Source organism: Sinohyriopsis cumingii, chromosome 18, assembly GCF_028554795.1.
Source record: "Sinohyriopsis cumingii isolate HCF-2022 chromosome 18, ASM2855479v2, whole genome shotgun sequence".
NCBI lineage: Eukaryota > Metazoa > Mollusca > Bivalvia > Unionida > Unionidae > Sinohyriopsis > Sinohyriopsis cumingii.
Window position 1 is genome coordinate 93,002,061 of NC_142978.1, and position 25,132 is coordinate 93,027,192.

General features: G+C 33.8%; 1 protein-coding gene across 2 annotated transcripts; it reads left to right on the forward strand.

The window, feature by feature from the left end:
* The first annotated feature begins 1,188 nt into the window (after window positions 1-1,188).
* LOC149777511 (uncharacterized) lies at window positions 1,189-11,543 on the forward strand. 2 transcript variants are annotated; one of them, XM_089942094.1, is made up of 2 exons: window positions 1,189-1,322; window positions 8,828-11,543. In XM_089942094.1, the coding sequence occupies exons 1-2, from the start codon at window positions 1,284-1,286 to the stop codon at window positions 10,151-10,153; spliced, it is 1,365 nt and encodes a 454-aa protein (XP_089798220.1). In that variant the 5' UTR covers window positions 1,189-1,283; the 3' UTR covers window positions 10,154-11,543. The 2 variants fall into 2 exon arrangements, with proteins under 2 accessions (XP_089798220.1, XP_089798221.1); XM_089942095.1 differs by lacking the exon at window positions 1,189-1,322 and adding an exon at window positions 3,435-3,486.
* The last annotated feature ends 13,589 nt before the right edge of the window (window positions 11,544-25,132 follow it).

The window sequence follows — 25,132 nt, forward strand, 5'->3', positions numbered from 1 at the left end:
ACCTTTGTCCTTGTACTATGTATGGTCTTTTGTTTTGTATTTTCATTTGTTGCATTATTAGGTTCGTGCGGGTTATGTTAATGTGTCCAATACTTGGATCTTGTACACGCACGTATTAATCATAATTCTTTTTTCATTCAAGTCATTCATCATTATACATTGTATTTGTATTACCATCAAAAGTATTGTTGTAAATATGAAATCCAACCCGATTATCTTTTAACAGATACCAAAGCATTATTACGAACTAAAATCGCATCTAAATGGAATATCAAAACATAACTTATTTTCCTCATCAATCTTCGAAGCACAAGCATTCATCATCACAACAAAGTCTTTTAATTTTACATTTAAAAATACAAAATTGATTTTATGCTCACTCATTAAAGTGTGTTCATGCAAGCGTAGCCTTGCTCCAGAAACGGCGTACTGCATAATGCAAGACCAACGTTCACTTTCCGCAGGTAAAAATCGCAAAATTAAATATGTACATTATCAATAAAATGCGCTTGATTAAAGTGCATGTGATTGTGGCATGTCAGGCATATTGAAACAAATTAAATTAAATATTGTTCTTTAAGTAAGCACTAATATTCATTAAATGTAAAACCAATATCGCTTAATCAATATCTATTGAATACTGATTGTTGAATGTTCAACACCGTAAAATGTCACATTGGTCTTTCAGACAAAAAATATTTATTGGCATGGACTTTTACAAACGTGGATCTGCAATATACTGGGTCAGGATAAGAGGACGCCGTACCTGTCATAACAAATAACAGGATAGTACAAATTTTACATTAACAAGTTTAGCTTTATAAGTGACATCAATTAATTAATTCAAAATTCAAGAATATATTCGGTCTCAATTTACAGCATACGTAAACCTTTATATAATATATATAAAATCTGCATTATCTTCACATGCAACTATCGAAATTCGTTGCATATGGACACCGTTTTACTTGGAATGACCTCTGACATTTCCATGCGTAGAAAGCAACATTGCGAATGTTGTGTCAACATGTCTGTTATTGAAATAGTTCATACTCAATGATTACATGACCTGCGGTATTGTAGTAAAATCAATATTAATATTTATGTTTCCCCACCACTTCATTATATCACGCAATTCAGTTTAACTCCCCGTACTAAACACGCTAACATCACGCCGAGTAGCTATTGGATAGGTGGGTCTAACTGACAACCTTCAACCAGCTTGACGCAGTGCAATTCAGTTGCTAACGAAATAGGTGTCTAGAACACTGTAGGAGCTATTCATGGGATGTGGGATTCACAAAGTACACACACAGGCTAAGGTTGGTATTCTGCCATAACAATTTCATTGTTGAATGCAAGCAATTTATTGGCAATACATTTGATGGCAATTTTCGTAGATTTATCCATGTTTAATTTTCAAAATGAGCACCAACAAAGGTCCAATAATCCATTTTTAAAGTAGTATATGTATGACTACAAGTATTAACAGGGTGGTGTGCCTTTATAACTCTTGTCTATTAAGGGCAAAAGCTCCAACGTTAACTGAATGCAAAGGACCATAGTTTCAAATACTGCGATATTAAATTTAGAGTAAATAATTGACTGGTTAGAGACCAAAGTACTTTATATTAAAAGATTTTGTTTAAAAGGAAAAATCAACGCCAAATTTTAAAGACTCATGGAGTTATGTACCGATTCCATGTATGTTTAAAAATGCCTGCTCGTTTGGAGAAAATACTAATTATCAGACTTACACTCTAATCAGACACTTATATCGGTGCCTTCGTGATAACGAAACCGTATGGTTTGGACTATGAACCAGACGTTTGTAATAGTTAGCACAGAACAATAACAAAGCTATGAACATTATTTAAGCAAAAATTAGTATTGCTACATCATATTAGTTTAAAATGAGTATCTTACCTGCCGCAGAATCCTGGATTCTCAAAGCAAACTCTTTAAAAACATAACGGTTTAAGAAATCGAAATACAGAAACTTTTGAAGCTAGCACCTGTTGAACTATTTCCAACTGCAGAGCCAGTATTAACATCCTCGGCCATTTCCGTCAAGTCGAGAAACAAACTATTGCTGTAATTCGTCGCCGTTGAGAACCAGATTATGAATAACGGTTTTTAGCATTAACAATATGGCGGCGGAATCGTTAATAATTCTGCCGAATTCAGTGCTATCGCGGTAACACATGAGTGCAATGCAAGTTTCGTTCGGATTACCTTAGAACCGTTTCCGGTTATTGGGAAAATGATTGTACTTTATGAGGATTATAAGGGTCACATACAAGGGATTCATATAATAAGTAATTGTTTAATTCTTTCACTTTGTTTCATTTCATATTTTATTTGAATACACTAATTTAATATATTTCTTTTGGAGACCTGAATTACATGTTGGGGTTTACTTGATCTTGTTATTTAAGTTCAAACCAATTGAGCTAAAAGGAAAATTGGGAAACTCGACCGAAATTGAAGTTATATTGAATATTTCAGGATTCGAATTTATTTAACCATTTTCGAAGCTTTGATATTTCAGAGATCTTTTATGTTTCAGAAGAATGCTTTTCAGTCTGATTATTTTTTTAAATTTAAGCTGTGACTGGTATTTTGATTTCATAAGAGAAAATCTATAATGAAGCCGATAAGTTTTCATCATATCGTGCAAAGTAGAGAATTTTTCATAGATCCTACCCAGAAGGAGAGATAGGGAGCCTTTAAGTTTTAGACCTTTGTTTGGACACACTGAATGGGTCCAGATTGTTTGACAATATGGTCTTTCTGAGGGGAAAGCTTCCTTAACGAAGCAAGAAATATTGGTCCAATATTTGGTACGAAAGCACTTTTTGGATATATAATCTAGGCTTGATTAGTAAGTCTCATCAGGCTCTGACATACAAGTTCAACAATTGCAATTAAAACAAGAAGGAAATAGAGATAAGAAAGCTTCAACTTCAGAAAGAGATAGAAGAGAGACAAAGGCAATGGCGAGAAAGACAAAAGAGAGCAATGTACATGCAGCTATAAAAAGAAGAAAGACAACTAGAGTTGCAGAAAGAGGAGAGGGAGTACTTGGAGACTGACGAAAGAGACACACAAAGAGAAAATGCAGTGAGAAGACAGGACAGCATTCAATACATAGTGGTTTATCTGGCTCTTTACAACTTTCCACATGACGATACGATTTGTATAAGGTTCTAAATTACCAGTCTTCTCTTTATTATTGTTACTAGTAGTAGTAGTAGTAGAAGTAGTAGTAGTAGTAGTATTCCATGTCCAGTATCGCCCTCATTTGCCTATCTTGGTTTTTAAATATTTTTCATCATTTTCCACAGACGTTTACAAAATGTTTAATTGAAAACAAGCTTCTCTATAATTTTATCCTACGATACGGGTACTTCCTATGTCATTACGTGTACCTTGTTTTGTTAACGTAGCAGGAAGTGCTTCCCACTCCAAGACGTACTCGTTCAGGTAAGTAGATAATTTAAGTGTTTGCTCTTTAAACGTGTCTGTGCTTCAAAATATAGGTTTGCAGGCTTTCTCACTGTACTTTTCCATCTAGACGCCTTAAGTTGTTTTGCACAAATAAGCTGTCTGCCAGACGGGCTGGCTGTGATAAGCAATAACGTTATCTAAGTTACTGCGTTTACATATTTGCATGTTCGTGTGTCTGAGCACATAAGCCCCAAAACAATATATTTAAGAGCTGTCGGCAATACGAATTAACTTAAAAAGGTGTGTAGGTTGGGTATATCCAGTTTGACATAAAGTATCCTGGCACTTTAATAAAGCACATTTTAAAGAGTGAGAGAGAAAAATACAGATGCAAGGAAAAAAGGAAGAAAAGAAATTTCAATTTCGATTAGCAGAATTAGAGCTAACAAGTAGAAAGTACTCCGCCTCTTACGTACAAGTTCAGTTTTTGATATTACAAGAAATATCGGGTTGTTACTTTATTTCAAGAAGTAGACCAGTATTTTCATTAGTCTGAGAAAATTGCTGAAAATTGAGATGGCCAATGAAGCATTTCACTTACTGTGTTTAACTATCGATTGTATACTTTTATTACTTGGATATGACCTAGTTGGCGAAAAGGTTTACGTTAAACCACTTGTAACTGATAAAGTCAATCCTATTAAAAATAAAATCTCTAATTTATATCCAGTTTGTGCAGTTCCTAGACCTATGGCAAATAAAGATATAAAGAATGATGCTGGTCAGAAAATTACTCCTTTAGCTGACACATTTATGGGTCATGCTTTCAACGAGGTCACGTTTGCTCCTGGTATTGATCAATCAAACGATAGTGATCACAATGATCCTCTTTTAACTACTCGTTTTCTTTATTCTAAACACGATGACAAATGACATTGGGTAATTGCCGAACAGGAAAAATATCATAAGTTCTCTATTTTTTCAGGGCGCTATGTGCGAAACAAAAGCCACAATAGTACTTATTTGTCATTTCTTAAAAGGGGGGTCTTTGTGAGGAAATGGAGACTACCTGAGATACGCGTTAGTGACAAGTAGTCAGTGAGCTATCAAATTGTTGTTCCTATATTGTATAAACATAAAATTGTTAGTCTAGCCCATGTAACGCATGTGACTAGTCATGCATGGGTCAATAACACATATCACAAAATCTTAAATCATTTTATTGGCAGAGAATCAAAAGTGATGCTTGTAAATCCTATGTATTTTGTCACTCTTGTCAAATGGTAGGAACATCCATTAGAAGATACCAAAGACTCCTATGCAATATATTCCTATATTTGATGAATAATGATTGATTGTCTGGGTCCCTTACCTAAAACCAAGTCAGGCAATCAATGCTTGTTGACAATAATGTGTGCGTCAACAAGATTGCTGGATGCAATTCCTTTGAAGAATATTGAAATTAAAACCTTAGCAAAAGCTTTGATAAAGTTGTATTTTTTAAACAATTTGACCTTCCCAAATCTGTCCAATCTGATCAGGAGTCAAATTGTGTGTCTTACATTTCCAGCTGGTTATTCATGAATTAGGCAACCAGCAATTTAAGTATTCTGCCTCAGCACCCTGAAAGTCGAGAGGGTCTAGAATTTTTGTCTTCCAGTCACATTGTTTTGATATTCAAAACGATTGGGACGAAATGTGTTAATTTACTTTTGCTGTAGTTGGAAAATCCTGACTAATATGTTAAATAAGAAAACAAAGTTTCCTTGGTCAAAAAAATGTCAGGAGACTTTGATAAGTTAAAGGCCATAAATAAAAGTGCCCAAGTTCTTCAACCACAAAATTTCAATCATTTAAAATGTATGTTGATGCAAGTTATGTTGGGGTTATTGCAGCATTGATTGAAGAAGAAATAAATTATATGTTGTGCTATTATTCTTTAACAAAAAGGACCAGATAAATTATTCTAGAAACTAGAAGAAATGCTTGACTTTGATACTAGCTTTGCAACACATTAAAGTGCAAATTAGTTCAGCTCCTTCTCTGATTATTGTATACATTGTTCACAAACATCTTATTTTCATTGACATGATGAAAAATAAAAATCAGAGATTACTAAGGTAGAGTTTGACGTTAAAAGAAAACAATATTGACATCAGGCACTTAAACGGTAAAGATAATTTAATTACTGATGTACTTTTAAGTGTATACAAGTATTTATATTTCTCTTAATATATTACATTTTACTGATCGGGCTTCATCTTATGTAAATTATAATCATATGTATATTTGACTAATTGGTAAAAGAAAACATTACTAAACATCTTTCCTTTTTATGAGGCTAGATGTTATGTATATTTAATTTGTATCTGTTACGTTTTTCTTCATACTTCTATGTTATGTTGCATTGTATTTTAGACTTGACTTTTACCAAAACCAAGTTTATTTTACGCTTGAAAAGTTACATTGATTTTGTTGACAAAAACATACGTAGTTAATACTTTTCTAATGAGTGTCGGTTAAATATTAAGATAATTATCAAAGGAGGTAAATATGTTTATTTTGGTCAGAATCCAGAACATTGAATTCCACCACGAGGATCATATTGTACCTGATGTTTCCTATGTTATTTTTCATAATTTTAGTAATAGGCATAATACTCTTGACAATTTTAATATTATAGAAATAATCGTTTGACTCTCATTGTGGTTCTAATTGTGTGTCTTAGCGTTTTTTTTATATTAAAATGTTTTTTGAAATAGTACTCATTTTACATTAACATCTGAGGCAGAATCAGTCTTATATTTGTGTTCAGTATTTCATTCTGGTTGAATTATTTATTCAAATTATTATTCACTGGAAATACAAAGTGCTCATTTATAGTATTCTCGGAGAGAAACACCAGTTTGGTATAAAATTTATTTCAGACAAGAATATATTTTGATTATATTATTGGGATGCATAATAAGACTGTTAGCACATCATTACAATTAAGATCATTATTACATAAGACTACAGACACATCGACAAATTCAAGATTGAAATTTATTTGGGATGCCACCAGATTACAGTTGCAACGTTATACATTTGAACTTGCGATAAACTGTTAGGACTATTTGACATTTATTTCACAATATTGTACGTTATTTATAAATTTCCACTCTATATTTTAATGAAATATGTTATTTGTTGATCTGTAAAACCTTTATTGACCTGTCTCGTCATGATTCGGAATTTCACAAACTGACAACAAGACCAGTCTCGTTAAGATTCGAATTGTCTGGCACTAACATTTAAATATTTTCTAGCAATCAAGTATGGAATTATAATAATAATAATAATAATAATAATAATAATATACATGCATATATCGATATGATTGACTCTTGTATAATATGTTCTGATTTGATGACAAAGTAAGCAAAAGAAAGAAGCAAAATCAGCAAGATTTGAAAAACGTAGGGGATAATTCGATTATCAAACTTATAAAATGCAAATGTAAGAGGACGTTCTGTGTTATAAATTAAATCCAAATAATCTTGTAAAGTTTAAATAATTCACAAGAGTTCCAGAATGCTATTGTAATAAAATGAGCACTTTGTAATTCTAATGAATAATCGAAGCAAATGTTTCTTCTCAAATAATATGTAAACGCAACATTAAAATAGTCTGAAGACTTATGTTACAACAAGAATCTAAGAAACTGACCAAATTGTTCAGCTCCAGGGACTTAATATACAAGCATGAGGGTGAACAAGTAATTCATTACTACTAGCTACGTGACAAATTTCAAATATCCCACATTGAAAAAGAACCCACCTCACCTAACCCATCCAATGGAAATTAGCTTAATTCCTCTAGGAAGACACCTTATTTCACCAATCAATCAGAAATTACTAAAACGTTGCCAACATGTTTATTATTCATATTATTATTAATGTTTGTAAACACCTAGGTCATCAACTGTTGATAGATCCTACGCAGTCTATGCGCTTAATATCTTTAAAAGAGAACTTTATACCCGTAAGCAAAGTTTAACTATATAATATCTTGATTGTTGATGATCATTAAAATTTAGTCATTAACGAAAATTGAATATAATATCGACACCATCATGTGCCAAGAGTTGCAGAGACAGTAGAAATACACTTCACTTAATCTAGATTACCTTGTAACGTTATCTGTCACAATACGGCTTCTATTAAAACCCTTCAAGTCCTTTAAAAGGTATACTTCCATAAATTCTTACGGAGCCGCGAGTGGCCGATTGGTCTAAATCGCTCACCGTTACGGATCATTGCCATATAACCTCTGTCCGAGTGGGTTCGAATCTCAGGCTCGGATAACGTGGATACCTGAGAATACTTACCAGTAGCTTCTCGTGGGTCGCTGGTTCTTCCCGGGGTTTTCCAGGGTTCTTCCTCCACCAGTTATACTGACAACCATATATAGTATATCTTTTGCTGAAAAATGACGTTAAACCCTACAACAGCAATAACAAATTATGACAATTATGATGTATTTTACTTTCAACAGATTCTTAAATATTTCAGAATTTTGTTTAAATAATATCATATTATACCGCGTCACCATTATTATACTAGTTGCGTGAGCGGGTAGACAGGAATCGTGTGATTCGTACAATACAATTTTGGCTCCAGATTACCGTTTCCTCGTGATTCTTTATAGATTCTTGTAAGGACTTTTCGTTGCTTTCGTATATGAATTGTACGCTTTGTTTGAAATGTAATTTACTTGAATTTTAATTAAGACATATTCACTGACAAAACTAGGGGGATTATTTATTGGAAAATGAATTTTATTTCTTCAATAATTTTTGAGAATTTCTAAGTGACATAAGCTTATACGAATTTCGCGGTTCAATTGATGCTATTTTTCGAACTACGAACGTAGATAAAATCACGGAGTTCTTATTCGATTTCGTATTCATTTGTAAACATACAGATTTTAAATTCCTAAATACCTTTTAAAAGCAAACGTTGCTTTAAGGTACCAGGCGTTTATGAAAAAGAATAACCCACTTGAAAATCCCACCATAGGTACGAAAATAAATTCTTGGTAATAGCCTCATTTTTCGAACTCATTAATGTAAAAAATACTATAATTGTATCTGTACGAGGAGTGTATAATATTTGTCAGAGAAAGGATGAGACAGTTATTTCATAAACTTCCCAAATGGTACATGACGTTTGTACAGCAATATCAATCCATACAAGAAAATGATATCTTTAATGACCGTTTTTTTATTTTTATCCATCAGTGAAGCAAGCATTACATATTTCAGATTATGTATTTACAGGAAACAACTGTTAAAGAAATATATTCATATTAATTGTACTTTTGCTATTGCTTATAGGTCCATACAAAGGGGTATTACTCAGCGTTGATCTCAATAGCTCCCATTAAAAGCGTTGACTGGAGAAAAGAAAATAATATGCCAATACGTGGAATGATTTTCAAAAAACGCTTGTGTGCAATATGGTTTTGCTTCGTTTTTATTGGTGCATGGTATTTGTGGAAGAATGAGACCTGTGATTATGTCATAGCAAAACTATTAGACTTTAGTCTTAATCACAGCGAAAACAGGAAAACCAATCAAGCAGTATTCGAAGAATTGGAGTTATACCTTCGAATGAGTAGCAAATTTCTTGACATATATGACAATGTCCTTCTTCCAAGTATGAGATACTTTTGGCCAGGCAATGTATCTATCGTCGTTGTTCTTGACCAAGAAAGTGCTCAAGACCAAGAACTTGCAAAAACATTAACAAAGAGATATCCCTACCCTCGAGTGGCATTTCAAAATCCAATCGATCCCAGTATTTACCACTGGCGCGGTCACGAAAGAATGCAGAGAGATTTTTTCTATCCTGAGGACAAAATAAAGAAAAGATATGTTGGCTTCATTGACACGGATACTGTATTTGTGACGAGGGTGATACCGGAACTGTTGTTCGAAGAAGGAAAGCCTGTCATCATTGGAAACTATGGGAAATACGACACCCCATTGTTTGCAAAAGAAGAATCATTGGGTACAGGAAAAATGCTCAAATCAAAAGAAATTGCGAGAGGCATGGCATATTTTCCCGTTATAATGAAAGTTTCCCACATTGTTGAACTCCGAAAATATGTGGAGAAATCGCACAATAAGACCTTTGATGAGATATTTAAAATATCTTCGAATGGACCATTCTCTCAATTCAGTGTCATGTGCCAGTACGCATGGAACTTCCACAGAGATGAATACAAGTTTTATTTCCACTTGAGATCCTATAACAATGGTACTTGGCACGGGGAGGATAATCCCCCAGGGAGAGAGCCTTATGAGTTCTACCAAACCAACGTGACTGAGAAACAAAAGATGCCGAAGCCAAGATCATCCATACATCTCCGTTACCATGACAACTGGAAAAATCCTGACACGTTAAGAAATGTAATCAAAACGGGAATTTGTTTTTCTGGTGGTTTTGACATTTGCCCTGACCAATGTAAGCACCTGAATAGGAGTGGTCTGCAAAAAGAACTTTACTATTTTGAATTTAATGATTGGTCATGGGATAAACGTTGTCTCGATGAACAAAGGAAACATTACTCATTAGTCAATGAACAAAGTAACGATATGACATTGCATGCTTTAAAAACAGGGTGTGCTGAAGTCGACCGATTGTCATTTAAGCCCTGACATAGAATTTTCCACAGAAACACAGTGGAGGGGATCAATCATTGATGTCGTGTATCACACAAGATTTAAAGGTGAAAGGCTTTTTACCTTTCAAAATATTGTAGAGGCAAGAAAATGTCCTAAATATATTTACATGCAATGAGTAGTTGATAGTTGATAGTTAATAGGGGATTTCACGGTTGCAACGGAGTTACTGATCGTAGCGCCTAAAATTAGCTCCAGTGCGCATGCCCACACACAAATTCCAGTTCCGGATAGTTCACTGTTCTACGCTTGGCTAGCGAAACATAAAGTCAACAAAGGAAGGAATCTTACCTGTACTTACTGATCATTATGGTTAAACCAATGAATCAATTATATATGTCTAACATCTTTTGTTCGTACTAGGATATTAATTATTTGACATTAAATGAGATAATTAGATTCAGTGTCCATACTTACATTATATCAGATAATTAAATAATATTTACTTTCCATACTTAAATGATATCAAATAAATAAATTAAATACACTGTCCATAACTGATAATATAGATTAATTATCCATAATTTCAGATACATTTGTAGGAATATTTCACTTTGTTCTCCGATTTTAAACATTTATTGCACATTTTTGGCTATATAACTTAAACGAAAACAATCTCAACAATTTGCATTCTTCTATGTTGATATATCCTTCTGTCTCAGTTACTTTCTCAAGGCTAATAGTTCGTTTATAACAAGAGTTAAGAAAGTTATAGCACAAGTTCGATAAGAAAATTATAACACGAATTCAATACGTCAGCTGATTTGTAATACTGAATAGTTTAAACCAGAATTTCTTTTTGAAAAATGGAACACAGTATTTTAATGTATTTAGGGGAACTTAACAAAGCAATAATTACATTAGCTATCATAACGATAAAGGAGTGCAATTAATGCAGACGGAATATTTATTCATATTTGGTGTAAATGTCGTACAATATTCAGATTAAATAACATGCCCAATGATGTTTATTTTTGTTTCATTCTCTTTTAGACTTTTGAAACATCAAGTATCGGATGGTACATGCAATAACTTTCAGAATAATTTTTCTTTGCTTATGCTGACACGTAAAAACTCTCAAATTTGCTAGGGTCTTTAGACAATAGTTCTGAATGCCGCCAACAAATTCAACTAGAACTGCCTTCTTAAAATTAGTTTAATTCTGTTTAACTCTCCTTGCATCAAATATATAAGTTTTAAAGATCCAATTATTTCACAGATTCCGTCCTATTACTTTGGTTCGCCTTTTAAATCAATATTGATCCACGTGACCGGATGTAAAATTGCAAACAGTATGATTTAAAAAAGAGACTGCTTGTAAGAACATGCTCTACAAGTCAATAATAAATGGATACTCACAAATATTCATATTCGTTGTCTTTATCTATCTGTCACTGTTTCTGTCTTAGCTTCATTTTAGACTCTTTTTTAACCAGAAGTATGTTTGTGTAATATACGTATGCGAACACACATTCATTCGAAGATATACATACCCATGCACCAGATGAAATGAGACAGACATACATACAGACAGACAGGCAGATAGGTGAGAGCCACAAATGTCCTATACATGCATAGTATGTTTAACATAGTATGTTTAAAATAATCATCAAGAAGACTCGTGCATGTGCCTGTCTGTTCAAGCGTAGATGACATTTGTGCATTTTGAAAAAACTCAAGTTATTTCAGGAAAAATATAATTAACATTAACAGAAAAGCAACGGTCTAAATCAATAATTAAATAACCTTAAGAAGTTAGAATGTTTTCTCCTTGTCGTTCAACTTCCATTAACTGCTATGATTGAAGCTGTAAAAAAAATAAACATATTTTCATTATTCTTCAAGCCAGATAAATTGCAAGAACTTTTTACACAGCGATACACTTTCGCACAATCAAATAATACAAACTAGAGCATAAGGTAGTAATGGAAAGATAATGCAGTTCTGAAATATGTATTTGAAAGCTGGGAGCAGCGCAAGTTAGTGAGAAGAAAAAAAAAGCTGTAAAAACAATTGATCAACTATTGATATAATTTCTTTTTAAGATAGTGAGATATCGATCCTGCTTGCATTATGTCAGCGGTCTGTCACATTTTCTTGATCTACATCTGAAATCTTAATTGATTGAACTATCCGGAAGTGAGTTGCACCGATATGCCTTCTGGTGTCTTCAAGGGGAAATACTAACCGTGAAACCCCTTATAATGTTTAAGTACCATGAAGTACTTGCTTGAAAATTATATACTTTTTATTTGGTCTAATCTCTATAGTACAAGGGGGTTTATGAATGAAAAGACGTTCTAAGACAATGCTATAGGTAGCCATGTTAGATGAAAGATGAACGTATCTATGAATCATGCACGATGTTCATAGGTTGTATATATATATATATATATATATATATATATATATATATATATATATATATATATATATATCATATACATTTTAAGTAAACGTTACAGGCATACATACTATGAAACGATAAGACCTGAAGAATACGCTTTCTGCCATTATCTACGTTCATACTACGCGTACTGCCATGGTCGACATTAATACTACATATACTGCCATGGTCTACTTTTTTAAAACTATGCGTACTGCCATGGTCGACATTAATACTACATATACTGATAGGTTTAGCTGTATTGACACATTATGCATACTGCCATTATCTAGGTTAATACTACGTGTACTGCAGAGGTCGACATTAATACTACGCGTACTGCCAGGGTCGACATTAATACTACATATACTGATAGGTTTAGCTGTATTGACACATTATGCATACTGCCATTATCTAGGTTAATACTACGTGTACTGCAAAGGTCGACATTAATACTACATATACTGCCATGGTCTACTTTTTTAAAACTATGCGTACTGCCATGGTCGACATTAATACTACATATACTGATAGGTTTAGCTGTATTGACACATTATGCATACTGCCATTATCTAGGTTAATACTACGTGTACTGCAAAGGTCGACATTAATACTACATATACTGCCATGGTCTACTTTTTTAAAACTATGCGTACTGCCATGGTCGACATTAATACTTCATATACTGATAGGTTTAGTTGTATTGACACATTATGCATACTGCCATTATCTAGGTTAATACTACGTGTACTGCAGAGGTCGACATTAATACTACGCGTACTGCCAGGGTCGACATTAATACTACGTGTACTGAATCATATTGTTCCAACTGCGCCTGGTCAATCATGTATATAAATATATGACCACTGGTAATCTGGTCCACTGCGTATTAGAAATATGTGACCTCTGGTCATCTGGTCCACCGAACATAGAAATATGTGACCACTGTATAGTCTTCTAGAGAGTGTACAGAAACTTTATGTTGCAGGGCGTTTTAGGACTAAGATATGTCACGTCAATATCCGGAGGAGTTGGCCTCGTAAAAATTATACATTTTTAATGAAACATAATACATGTCATATGCACATAACAATCAAACCGTGCGAATTACAATTTGGGGATGAACGTTGTTATTGCGATTTGCTACAAGGTAACCATTTTCATGCAAAGTATGACAATTCTTTGTAAATGACCAAACTTTACTTGTTTAGTCGATTATGCACTAATTTGAATATCAATCATGTTTTTATAACTTGCATTTTAATGAACTATCACATTTATCGACACAGAAGTTAATTGCATAATATGTTTATGACAAGGAATCGAATACCGCAGCTGAACACATTGTAGTTTTAAATATTGTGATATTTCCTGATTTACTGTATGTAAAATATAATAAATATAAAGTTTATCAAAGAAAATAACAATAAATATTGAGCCAGTCGTTGAGGAAAACAAAAATCAAGAGTACTTTTTTGTGTATATTGCTTCATAAGGATCACTCTACAGTATGGGCTTTGTAGAAATCGCTTCATAAGGATCACTCTGTAGTAATGGTTTTGTGAATACTGCTTCGTAAAGATCACTCTATAGTACGGACTTTGGTTATACTGCTTGATAAAGATCACTGTATAGTATGGGTTGTTTGGTATACTATTACGTAAACATCACTTTACAGTACAGACTCTTGGGTATACTGATTGATAAAGATCACACTACAGCATGGGCTTGTAGGTATACTGCTTTATAAGGGTCACTCTACAGTATGGGCTTGTGGGTATACTGCTTTATAAGAGTCACTCTACAGTATGGGCTTGTGGGTATACTGCTTCATAAAGACCACTTTACACAATGGATTGTTTGGTATACTGCTAAATAAAGATCACTCTACAGTATAGGATTTTGGGGTATACTGCTTGATACAGATCACTCTACAATATGGATTGTTTGGTATATTGCTACATAAAGATCAATCATCAGTATAGGCTTTTGCGTATACTGCAAGATAAAGATCACTCTACTGTATGAGTTGTTTGGTATACTGCTGCATTTAGGATCAATGAAGATCATAGGCTTTTGAGTATACTGCTTGATAACGATCACTCTATATTATGAACTATTTGGTATAGTGCTACATAAGGATCACTCAACAGTATTGGCTTTGTGAATATTGTTTCGTAAAGATCACTATATATTATTGGTTTTTGGGTTATCCTGCTTCATAAGGATCACTCTACAGCATGGGCTTTGTGTATACTGCTTCATAAAGATCACTTTACTTTTTTAGGTATGCTGCCTGATAAAGATCACTGTACAGTATGGGCTTTTGGGGTATTCTGTTTGATAAAGATCACTCTACAATATGGATTTGTTGGTATACTGCTTGTTAAAGATCACTGTACAGTATGAGCTTTTGGGGTATACTGCTTGATAAAGATCACTCTACAATATGGGTTTTTTGGTATACTGCTTGATAAAGATCACTGTACAGTATAGGATTTTGGTACACTGCTTCATAAAGATCATTCTAAATCATGGGTTTCATGTATGCTGCTTCATAAAGATAACTTTACAGCATGCGCTTCATGCTACAGCAACTACAGCAACCGCTCCGATGGCCTAGTGGTTAGAGCGTCCGCCTCGGATGCGGGAGGTCGTGGGTTCGATCCCCGGCCGAGTCATACCAAAGACTTCCAAAAATGGTACTAACAGCTGCCTGGCTTGGCACTCAGCTTAAATAAATTAGTGTTAACATGGTAGGTCTGGTATCAGGACAATGTGACTGGGTGGGACATCGTGCTACATGTCTGCGGCATGATGCCCCAGTGCTACACATCACAATATAGTGCCACACTGCAGAGATCGTAACGATATCACTAAAAATGGTTAAAGTTACGTTAAAAATCCAAATCACACACACACACACACACACAAACACGCATACACACACAACATACGCTTTGTGTATACTGCTTGATAAAGATCACTTTACGCTATCGGCTTTTGGGGTATACTGCTTGATAAAGATCACTCTACAATATGGATTGTCTTGGTATACTGTTTGGTATAAATCATTCTACATTATGGGGTTTGGGGTATACGTCTTGAAAAAGATCTCTACAGGGATAGTTTGTTTGGTATACTGCTACATAAAGATCACTCTACAGTACGGGCGTTCCGGTTTACTGCTCCATACAGATCACTTTACAGTATGGGCTTCAGATAATCTCCTTCATAAAGTACACTCCACAAGTGATCTATACGAGGAAAGCGTGCATACAAATGCCTTGAATGTAGAGACATGTGAATGGATATGAAACACATATTAGCGTTTCATTTAAGAAGAGTGTGTGTGTGTGTGTGTGTGTGTGTGTGTGTGTGCGATTTCGATTTTTAACCTAGCTATTAAGATTTGTTCAGTCATATCGCTGCGATGCCTTCGGTGTGGCAGTGAATAAAGATGAAAAACCGGCATTCTGGTTAAAATAAAACAAACGTTTATTTCTGTTTAACGGCAAACATTCTATAGTAATATACTCAGTTCCAAAGGAACCATATATTTATTGTTTATTTTATTTTCGCATGTCATCGTGTTCAAATTTCAAAGCACGATGATTTCATAATACTTCAATGAAAAGCAGATGTAATAGATCATTTGTTATCGGAATTATCATTTTACTTGAAAGAACATTATTCTTTAGTCAATGGTCCTCAAAGAGGCACAGAAGACTGAATCTAACTGTAAGAATATTTTTGTGTCTTTCCTAAGATTTTTAGGAATCAAATGAAAACTTAAATGAATCTATGTTGTTTTATTCCAGTGTTTCTTCAAAATCAGCAGAAACATGAACTCTCTTTTGGAACTTAAACACGGGGAAGATTTTTTTTAAACATGGGGAAATGATATTATCGCAATATCACGTACACATGTGGCCAGCTTAAATGCGATTAAATTTTGATAATTTGTTTGATGGTATGCAGACCTTTTCTACTAGGATATTACAGAAGTGTCCGATATAACTGACTTTGACTATAAAATGCCTTTATACAATATTATGAATTCCTGCTAAGACAGAATAAACTCACCTTCAGGCTTGATAAATCAGTCCCTACATTGATATTGGCATCATCGTGTTCGCTGCATATATAGTGCAGTAGGTGTGAAACCAGAAAGTGGCTTCCAGGAAATGTATAAAGTAAACTGCACAGTTTTCATCTTCAACCATATTGTAAAGTAGACCATTCTATTTAATCGATAAAGAGAGATTACCCTAAACTGTCAAGCCATTGTCACAAATATATAGAACAGAAATCAGTTCAAAAATACTGCAAAAATGTGAATGTTACAGGTATGGTTTTATGCGATATGGCAAGCATTATTGCAAACGAAATTCCTTCACCTTAAATAATTACCTTTTTTAAGTAACGTCCAATGGCAGAAGAACCTCGTATTATAACAACTGCATTACTAGTTTTTAATAAGTAAAGAAATGGATAGTATCAGGTTTTAAGAAAATTGTTATTTCTTTAACCATATCAATTCAAAAATTTAATAAAAGACCAAATTGGAACCTGTATTGTAGTGAACCTTCTGAGGTCAGGTTATGGAGCGCAGGGTGGGGTTTTGGGAGGGGTTTGTGGTAAACGTTTGCAGGATTGACTACAACTGCTTCAGATTCAACAAATTCCGATAGCAATTCACAAATATTTAGGACATCGGACTGACTTGGTTGGCTTTAACATGTATCCTATTTTCAAACAAAGTGCCAAATTAAGCGATGTCTTTGGAATAATATAATGAATGAAAATAGCAATGATGTGACAATATAACTATTTAGTATTTTGGCATTATATTTACTTGTGAAAATGGAGTCTGAGTGTCATGTCATTCGGTTTTAAGATGTTCCTTTGTCAACTATTCGTTCAACGTCATCATACAGAGCCTTTTTTTCTTTTCTAAAGATAATTCCAAGCTGTCTTGGTAAATTAACATTTATTCTAATATTTGTGCCAGAGAACTATATTGCATCAATAAAAATAATATGATATTATTTGTTCTCCTACATACTTTTGGTTACTTCGACCAAATCAGTTTTTTTCTTTTGCAAAACAGAGTATTAGAAAGCTGTGTTATCATGTTGCTCGAGTATGGATTCCTCTGCCATAAAATCATTTATAATCTTGATAAATCCCTCTCACTGTGTTTGTTATTCTTAAAAATCTTAAAAAGTGTTTTAGTCTCCTAGAGTGTGCAGATAATTTACATGTTACTCTCCAAAGCATGTATATGTGTGATTGTCTGCTTTATTAGCTGTAAATATTATTTATTCTGTCACGATTTTACTTTTGATCAAAAATATAAAACATACGTTATAGGCATTCGATACAATGGCTTGGAAGAAGCTTTAATTCTGCTTGAAGCAAAGTATCTGCGAATACAAATTTGCTTTATATTCATTAGAATGTTGATGCTTTAGATTTTAAAACGTTGAATACTGGGGGGATTGGGTCAAGTGAAAGATGAATACTAGAGGGATGTGTTCAAGTAAACGTTGAATACTGGAGGGATGGGGTGAAGTAAAAGTTGAATACTGGAGGAATTGATCAAGTAAAAGGTGAATACTGGAAGGATTGGATCAAGTAAAAGATGCAAACTAGAGGGATTGGGTCAAACAAAAGTTGAATACTGGAGGGATTGGGTCAAGTAAAAGTTGAATACTGGAGGGATTGGATCAAGTAAAAGGTGAATACCGGAAGGATTGAATCAAGTAAAAGTTGCAAACTAGAGGGATTGGGTCAAGCAAAAGTTGAATACTGGAGCGATTGGGTCAAGCGAAAGTTGAATACTGGAGGGATTGGGTCAAGTAAAAGTTGAATACTGGAGGAATTGGATCAAGTAAAACTGAATGCTGGAGGGATTGGGTCAAGTAAAATAAGGAATACTAGAGTGATTGGGTCAAGTGAAAGTTGAATACTGGAGGGATCAGGTCAAGTGAAAAAGCCTGCAACCGTTACGTGAATGAAATGTTTATTTATAATGCAATGAATAACGAATTAATCTGAAGCCCTACTCATGTGAACATGATTCGATCGTGAATATCATAAAATGATGTCGTTCCTAAATGGATACGATTACAACATGGACTTTCAGCAAATATGACTAACATATATATGGATCAATAAAAAGTGATGGCCAGTGTATGGAATTATCAATAAGTATGATTGATATATGAGTCTATCACCAGCTGTGATTAGTGAATGGAATATTATGAACAAATATAAACAGTGTATGATTCGTCAACAAGTCTCATGGCGGATGACTGATTTTCATACATGTAGTGACATTACACTTTATATAGTCATCTGTTGGCATCCAGTCGGCGATTTCAAAATATCTCAGATTCCACAGCTCACGTCAAAAGAGGAAAGAACTGTTTTGCAGTGTCCATTCCTCCCAGCTTGCAGAAAGATTCCTCTAGAACCTCATTATCTCGCACACACGTTGATCAAGAACATTTGTCCCATCAGCGTGAGTAAATAGCCTCGTTCTTCTAACCAAAGTCCCCATTGACACAAACCCCAAATTTCGACTGATCTCCGTAACATCTCTACAGCTGACGATGTGTCCGTAAGGTGGACGGCTTCCTTACATGACTCGTCTGTATTTTAATAATAAATAGAGTGAACATTAATCAGTATTTATAAATTGTCAAGATTAAAAATAAACTACCCTGGGTAACTCTGTGAAATGAAAGCCTTCTACATATTCGTTCATCTAATATCCCTAGGAATCATTGTTAACACAATTCTGTGACAGTATCCCCACCCCCTTGAAAAAGAAGAAACACTTTCAGAAATCACGGAATGGGAGCAAACTGAAACTTGATGTTTGCATAACCAGGAGACCCTGCTCAAGTAATCATCCCATACAGTGTCTGATCCTCTGATTGCCTTTATTCAGAAACGATACGACTGTACAGTCAATGTTCCTCGCACCGGTCTTGCGATGGCGACTTTCTCTTTGTTCAAATGCGTTGATTTTCGTACTCCCGACACTAATGCCATTCAATCCTTTTCGGACTCAAAGTAGTTTTGCTACAGTAGCAGCAATTTCCTACTTGTATAAGCAAGGAGTAATTATGCCAGGTCTTGTCCCTGTTGCGAAACTTTTCCACACCTGCTGTTGGAGGCAACCATTCTTAAAATGAATGATTTACTTAGCCTTAGCTTCTGCAACTGCACGATTAGTGCGCTGGTCAACTTTTCCTTGAGAGTGTTTAAATTACTTTCTAGGCATGTACCCCAAGAAAATGTATTGGTTTGACATTTTCTAATCACGTCCGTAAATGGGCTAGCTACAGCTACACAAATTGGTATCAATGGCCTTTAAAACCCTATTAACCTAATACATGACACTTCTGGGTTTTATTTATTTTTTATTTCTGGTATGAACGCGTCTCTGATCGCCTCAGTATTGTTAGTCTGGGATTTAAACTACCCTGACCCACTCACTAGATGGCATATCCGTTCCCAATCAGTATTCTGGAACACCTTTGCTTATCACATGCCAGCAGGAAATAATTCAGTTTCATTTTGACAACATCTGATGTCACTCTCTGCTCTGCTCAGAGACTCATCAAAATAAAATTTTCAAGTGTAACTATGAAAATTATTTCATGTTTTCCATTTAAAATGAGTTTCAGCATAGTAAATTTTTATATCTGGCTAAATATGTTGATGAAGACTGCTTCATTAACAAAGCAGGTGCGTGGCACAACCCCCAAAATAAATAATTTTAATTGCAGGATAAAGAAACACTGTAATTGCCTTTTGGTAGATTAATCTAAATTGTGTTATTTGGCTAGGAAAAATTAACGTCATATTTAGTTTTCTTGTCAGGATACACTGAGTTTACTTTTATCGTCATACAACATCCACGTGTATTTTCTTGTTGAATTTCCAGCAGATGGCTTCTTAAGATAAAGTATTGTTACACTTGTTCATGTTACACTCTTTACATCGTTGTTGTTTTGGTCATTGTTACTTTTGTATGCAGTTACTCTATTGTATTTGCAGCATTTTATAACTAAGGTTGTCTCAGATATTAATTGTACCATTTATTTGTTTGGTTTAGTTTAGTACCAAAGTGAATAAAAGGTTCTAAACAAAGTATCTCCAAACCTTGTTTGTCTACAAGCTGTTAGAGCTGTATGGATTTCATTTTATTCATGTAGTGTTAATATTCTTTCGATATGAATTCATTTTGATTCATTCTCTGGTACGTTTTTGAATAATACGATAAATGTTAACAGATAAGCATAGTAACTAATTTTATTTAAGAATAATGCATACTTTTTTCTGTAATTTGTATATCCCCTTTAAAAGAGATTGAGAGAAGTTTAAGTATTGTCAAGTATTCATCAACATGTATATGATTTATATTACCACTTTTTGTTCAAACGTTTGTACTCTTTTGCCCAATATCATTTTTCACCTTTTTGCGGTTACTTGGACTGAACTTCGAAGGTGTAAATGTTATCTTTCATCACCTCCTCTGTGATATAATGTATTTCCCGCTGATTAGATTTTTCGATGTACCTTCTGTTTTGTCTCTGGTCACGCCACATACGTAAAATCGCATTCCCTGCATATTTTAACTCCGTCTTGTATTGATAAGCTTTTAATCAATCTATGAAACCCGTCATCTGCAAAAAAAGAGATTAAATTAAGATTTATGTCACATTAATACTGCTTCTTATCTGCTTTTTATGCCATCGCAGGGAGAGAAGTGTATCATTCTCACACATGTTCCTGATAAAGACGTCATTTGTTTAACGCCATAGGGTTTTCAGCTGGTTCCCATCTGTTTATCGAGTCATCGTATCCTTTCCATTCACAAGTACATACATTTTACCACTCAATGACTTTGTTTTCAAAAATATTTGTTACTTTGTGTATGCCATCTTGTTAGCTCTATAGCGATATAATTGTTGGTAAAATATCCCTCCCTTATTACCGTTACATCTACAAATGCTTCTTTGTCGGAAGAAGATGAAAAATAGCTAATGTTTTCTTTTTAAAGAAAATTCTCAGCTTTCCATTAGCAAATTTCATTTCCTTTGTAGGTCACTGATTATCCAAATTATTAACATGCGCCCGTCTATATGGAAATTGTTCAACTCGGTAGCTTCTGCAGTGTGGGTGTAGATTGCTCGATTAAACAGTCATTCAGTTCTGTGTATTATTATTTTCCTTTAGGATTTGTTCCAAACAATTTGTTTGATATTTGCAACAAAAGATAAATAAATAATTGACTGGACTTTCAGGGTTGTATGGAAAGATGTTCATTACTAACCATTAAAATAGTTCAATACTTGGTATAGGTCTTCAGGGTTTATTTTCAGCAAGCCAAGAGAATGACCGTTTATAACATATACTTTTGTTAATAATGTGCACCGATTTTCGAACGTATTAATTATTTCAGAGTTTTGTCACAGTTTTTCATCCACTGGTTTATCCTGAAACGGTTATCTTATATACTGAGTCACAATCTGCTGTTTTAAATCTAACTTTGTCATCCATATATTCTGTCTCCGTTTAGTAGGATGATTAAAGATTGACCTAGTGCAATGTACGAGACTTTCAAAGTTTACGGTATATGTAGTCAAAATAAATTGCCCATTTGCCCATTCTTAGTATTGGACAATGTTATTCATCATGCTATCATAGTGGATACTGCATGTTTGAATTTTATCATGATTAAATGTAATCTGTAACACTGCTTCGTTACTGAAGCAATTGTGTATAACTGATATTTGTTGGAAAGCAACAAACTAACACTTTTACTCTCTTGGATGTTTTTTCTTTAAAGCAACTATTTCGGACATGCTTTCAGATCATTCATATATGAAATAAAGAAAGAAATGTCTATAGATACCGGCATCGTTAGTTTCATGTTATAATCGGGAAAAGCATATCGCCTCTCTGAAAACTGTTACATTTAATGCAGTATACCTTTGCACTTTTATTAGTTGATGTTTGCTCTGCGACGTGGCTGAAGCATAAAGGAACAACTCAACTTACACCAGTACGAACCGCTTCCGCTAGTTATTGTTTATTTTGATCTCTCAGAATATCCCCAGTCCTATTACTCATAAAAGGTTTAAGTCTGTTTGGTTTTTCACGTACAGTAGAAGGTAATGCAGAAATATATGACTTATGTGTTTGCTTCGAAAGTATGTAACTGATGGTGTGACGTCAACTATCTCTAAGCATATCCTGATACACTGGCAAATGCATACCGTTGCATTTTTATTGGAGAATTAACGGTTCAACTATGCAGTTTTAATCTCAATAACCATATATACACTGGACTTAGAAACGGAAAGAGATGTACTTTTGCAACAGGTTTTCCGTGAAATATTTGATGGCTATACATCATCTGTATATGTCGTAATGGTACAAAATCTGTGTACCGGTTTCAGAGACACGATTGCATTAAAACAGAATGTTGGGCATTACCGCCAATTTCGGTACATACAGACCGGAAGACCATGCTGCCTTTGAAGAATTAGATTTATACCCTAGTATATGTATCATATTCCTTGACAAGCACGACAATGTCCAACTGCCAACTTCTGGCCAACGAAATGTTTTATCCCAATAATTCATGATGAAAAATATGAAAATATTGAGACGATATCCCCTGTTTGATATCCCCACCCACTACGGGATATCAAAGTCATTGGGCTCCCAATATATACCTCCGACGCATGCACGAGGGTATGAAACAGATTTTTCTATCTAAAAGAAAAGTAAAGGAAAGATAGGTTGGCTTAATAGACACTGGCACTGTATATGCGACGAAATTGATTGGGAACTCTTGTTTGAAGTCGCTAAGTCCTTAATCACAGAAAACTTTGTAAAATATTACATTTCTTTGTTTAGACATGAAAAAGCAAACCAGACAGCAGAAGATTGCGCATTAGGCATGTCTTATGTCCCTACCATAGAAAAGTATATCACAGTTTTCAACTCAGAAACTGTGTGGGAAGTTTTTAAATAGGTATTTTGATTAAATATTTAAAATATTACACAATGGTCATTCTCCTAATTCACTTTGATGTGCTATAACAGCAAGGCCGAAACATAGCCACGAATACAAACTGTATTTCATCTGAGATGCTATAACATTAGTATCATGCATGGGGAGAGTACCTCACCCTGTAGGCAGCCTTATGACTTCCGCTAAATCAAAGTGATAGAAGAATGAAAATTCAAGTCAACGTCAAGCATGCGTTGCCGTTACCATTGTAACTGAACACATTATGTAAGGAAAACGTTATGGCTAAATTTCCAGGAAATAAATCAAATTCATTTTCAAAATCGATTAGTAATTATAAGAATTAGTTACTCTTTGTAGCGTGCACAGTATTATATACAATTTTTGTATATACATATCTATCTATCTATCTATCTATCTATCTATCTATATATATATATATATATATATATATATATATATATATATATATATATATATATATATATATATATATAGATAGATAGATAGATAGATAGATATAGATATTCCTTTTACAGAACTAATTTGATCGTCAAATATTTTTTCATTCAATATTGCCTTAATTCTTTTGGCAATATATCCTATCGATAATTTGCATAAAATATTTTAGAGATAAATTGGATGCCAGTTCTTTAGGTACTGTTTAAGTTTATCATCCAACTCTATACATTTAAACTGCATTGTCTCAAAACAGTTGAGATTGATCCAGTTTCATATGCTTCGTTAATTGTTCTAACTACATATACCATAATGTCAACCCAAATGATTTTTAAGAAGCCATCTGATATTGAACTTCGGGCATTATTCAACGTTTGAAAACAATCAAGTACATGGATTTGGGTAACTTTGTCTAATAATCTTAAGAAATGTTCTTTTCTAAGAGAATATATTTTAGCGTTTTTAGATAGACCTCTAAGTCTGTATCTTCTAACTCTAATAATACTGTTTAACGTCTCCTTGAATATCAAATATACTATTAATAATATCATTTTCATCTTTAATTAATTCTGAAATTGCTTTATTCATATAGGCTCTACGTTCTGTATGGCAAAAATTTCTTGTTGGTTTCTTGCCCTCTTCTCCCCAATATACTCTGGATCAAATATTTCTTCCTCGAATTATTTTTCATTCTTTCGAGCTCTTTTATTTAGATAAAAATATTTCTAAATTAAAAATGTAATACTAATATTAATAATTACAATCTTTATTTATAACATAGGCCATCGGTCCAAATTACATGAAATATAAATATGGAACAACCATATCACATACAAACAATAGGACTTAGCACACTGATCGTCTCACTTCTAAAGATTTTGTTTGATAACCAGAAATAGTATGTACGATGTTAATATTATTAATGACTCTTTGAATCAAGTCATAAAACTTGATGTTATTTGAATTACAGTTAAAGAATGAAGATAAAAAAGTCTTTCTCAAATTATCATGCATGTGAAATTTTCACAGGAGAGTGAAACTTATCTTC

Bases quoted from the DNA above. Each gene is read 5' to 3' on its own strand.
- LOC149777511 (XM_089942094.1), top strand. From the start codon at position 1,284: ATGGGATGTGGGATTCACAAAGTACACACACAGGCTAAG. The intron at 1,323-8,827 runs GTTGGTATTCTG...TATTGCTTATAG, and splicing joins AAGTACACACACAGGCTAAG to GTCCATACAAAGGGGTATTA.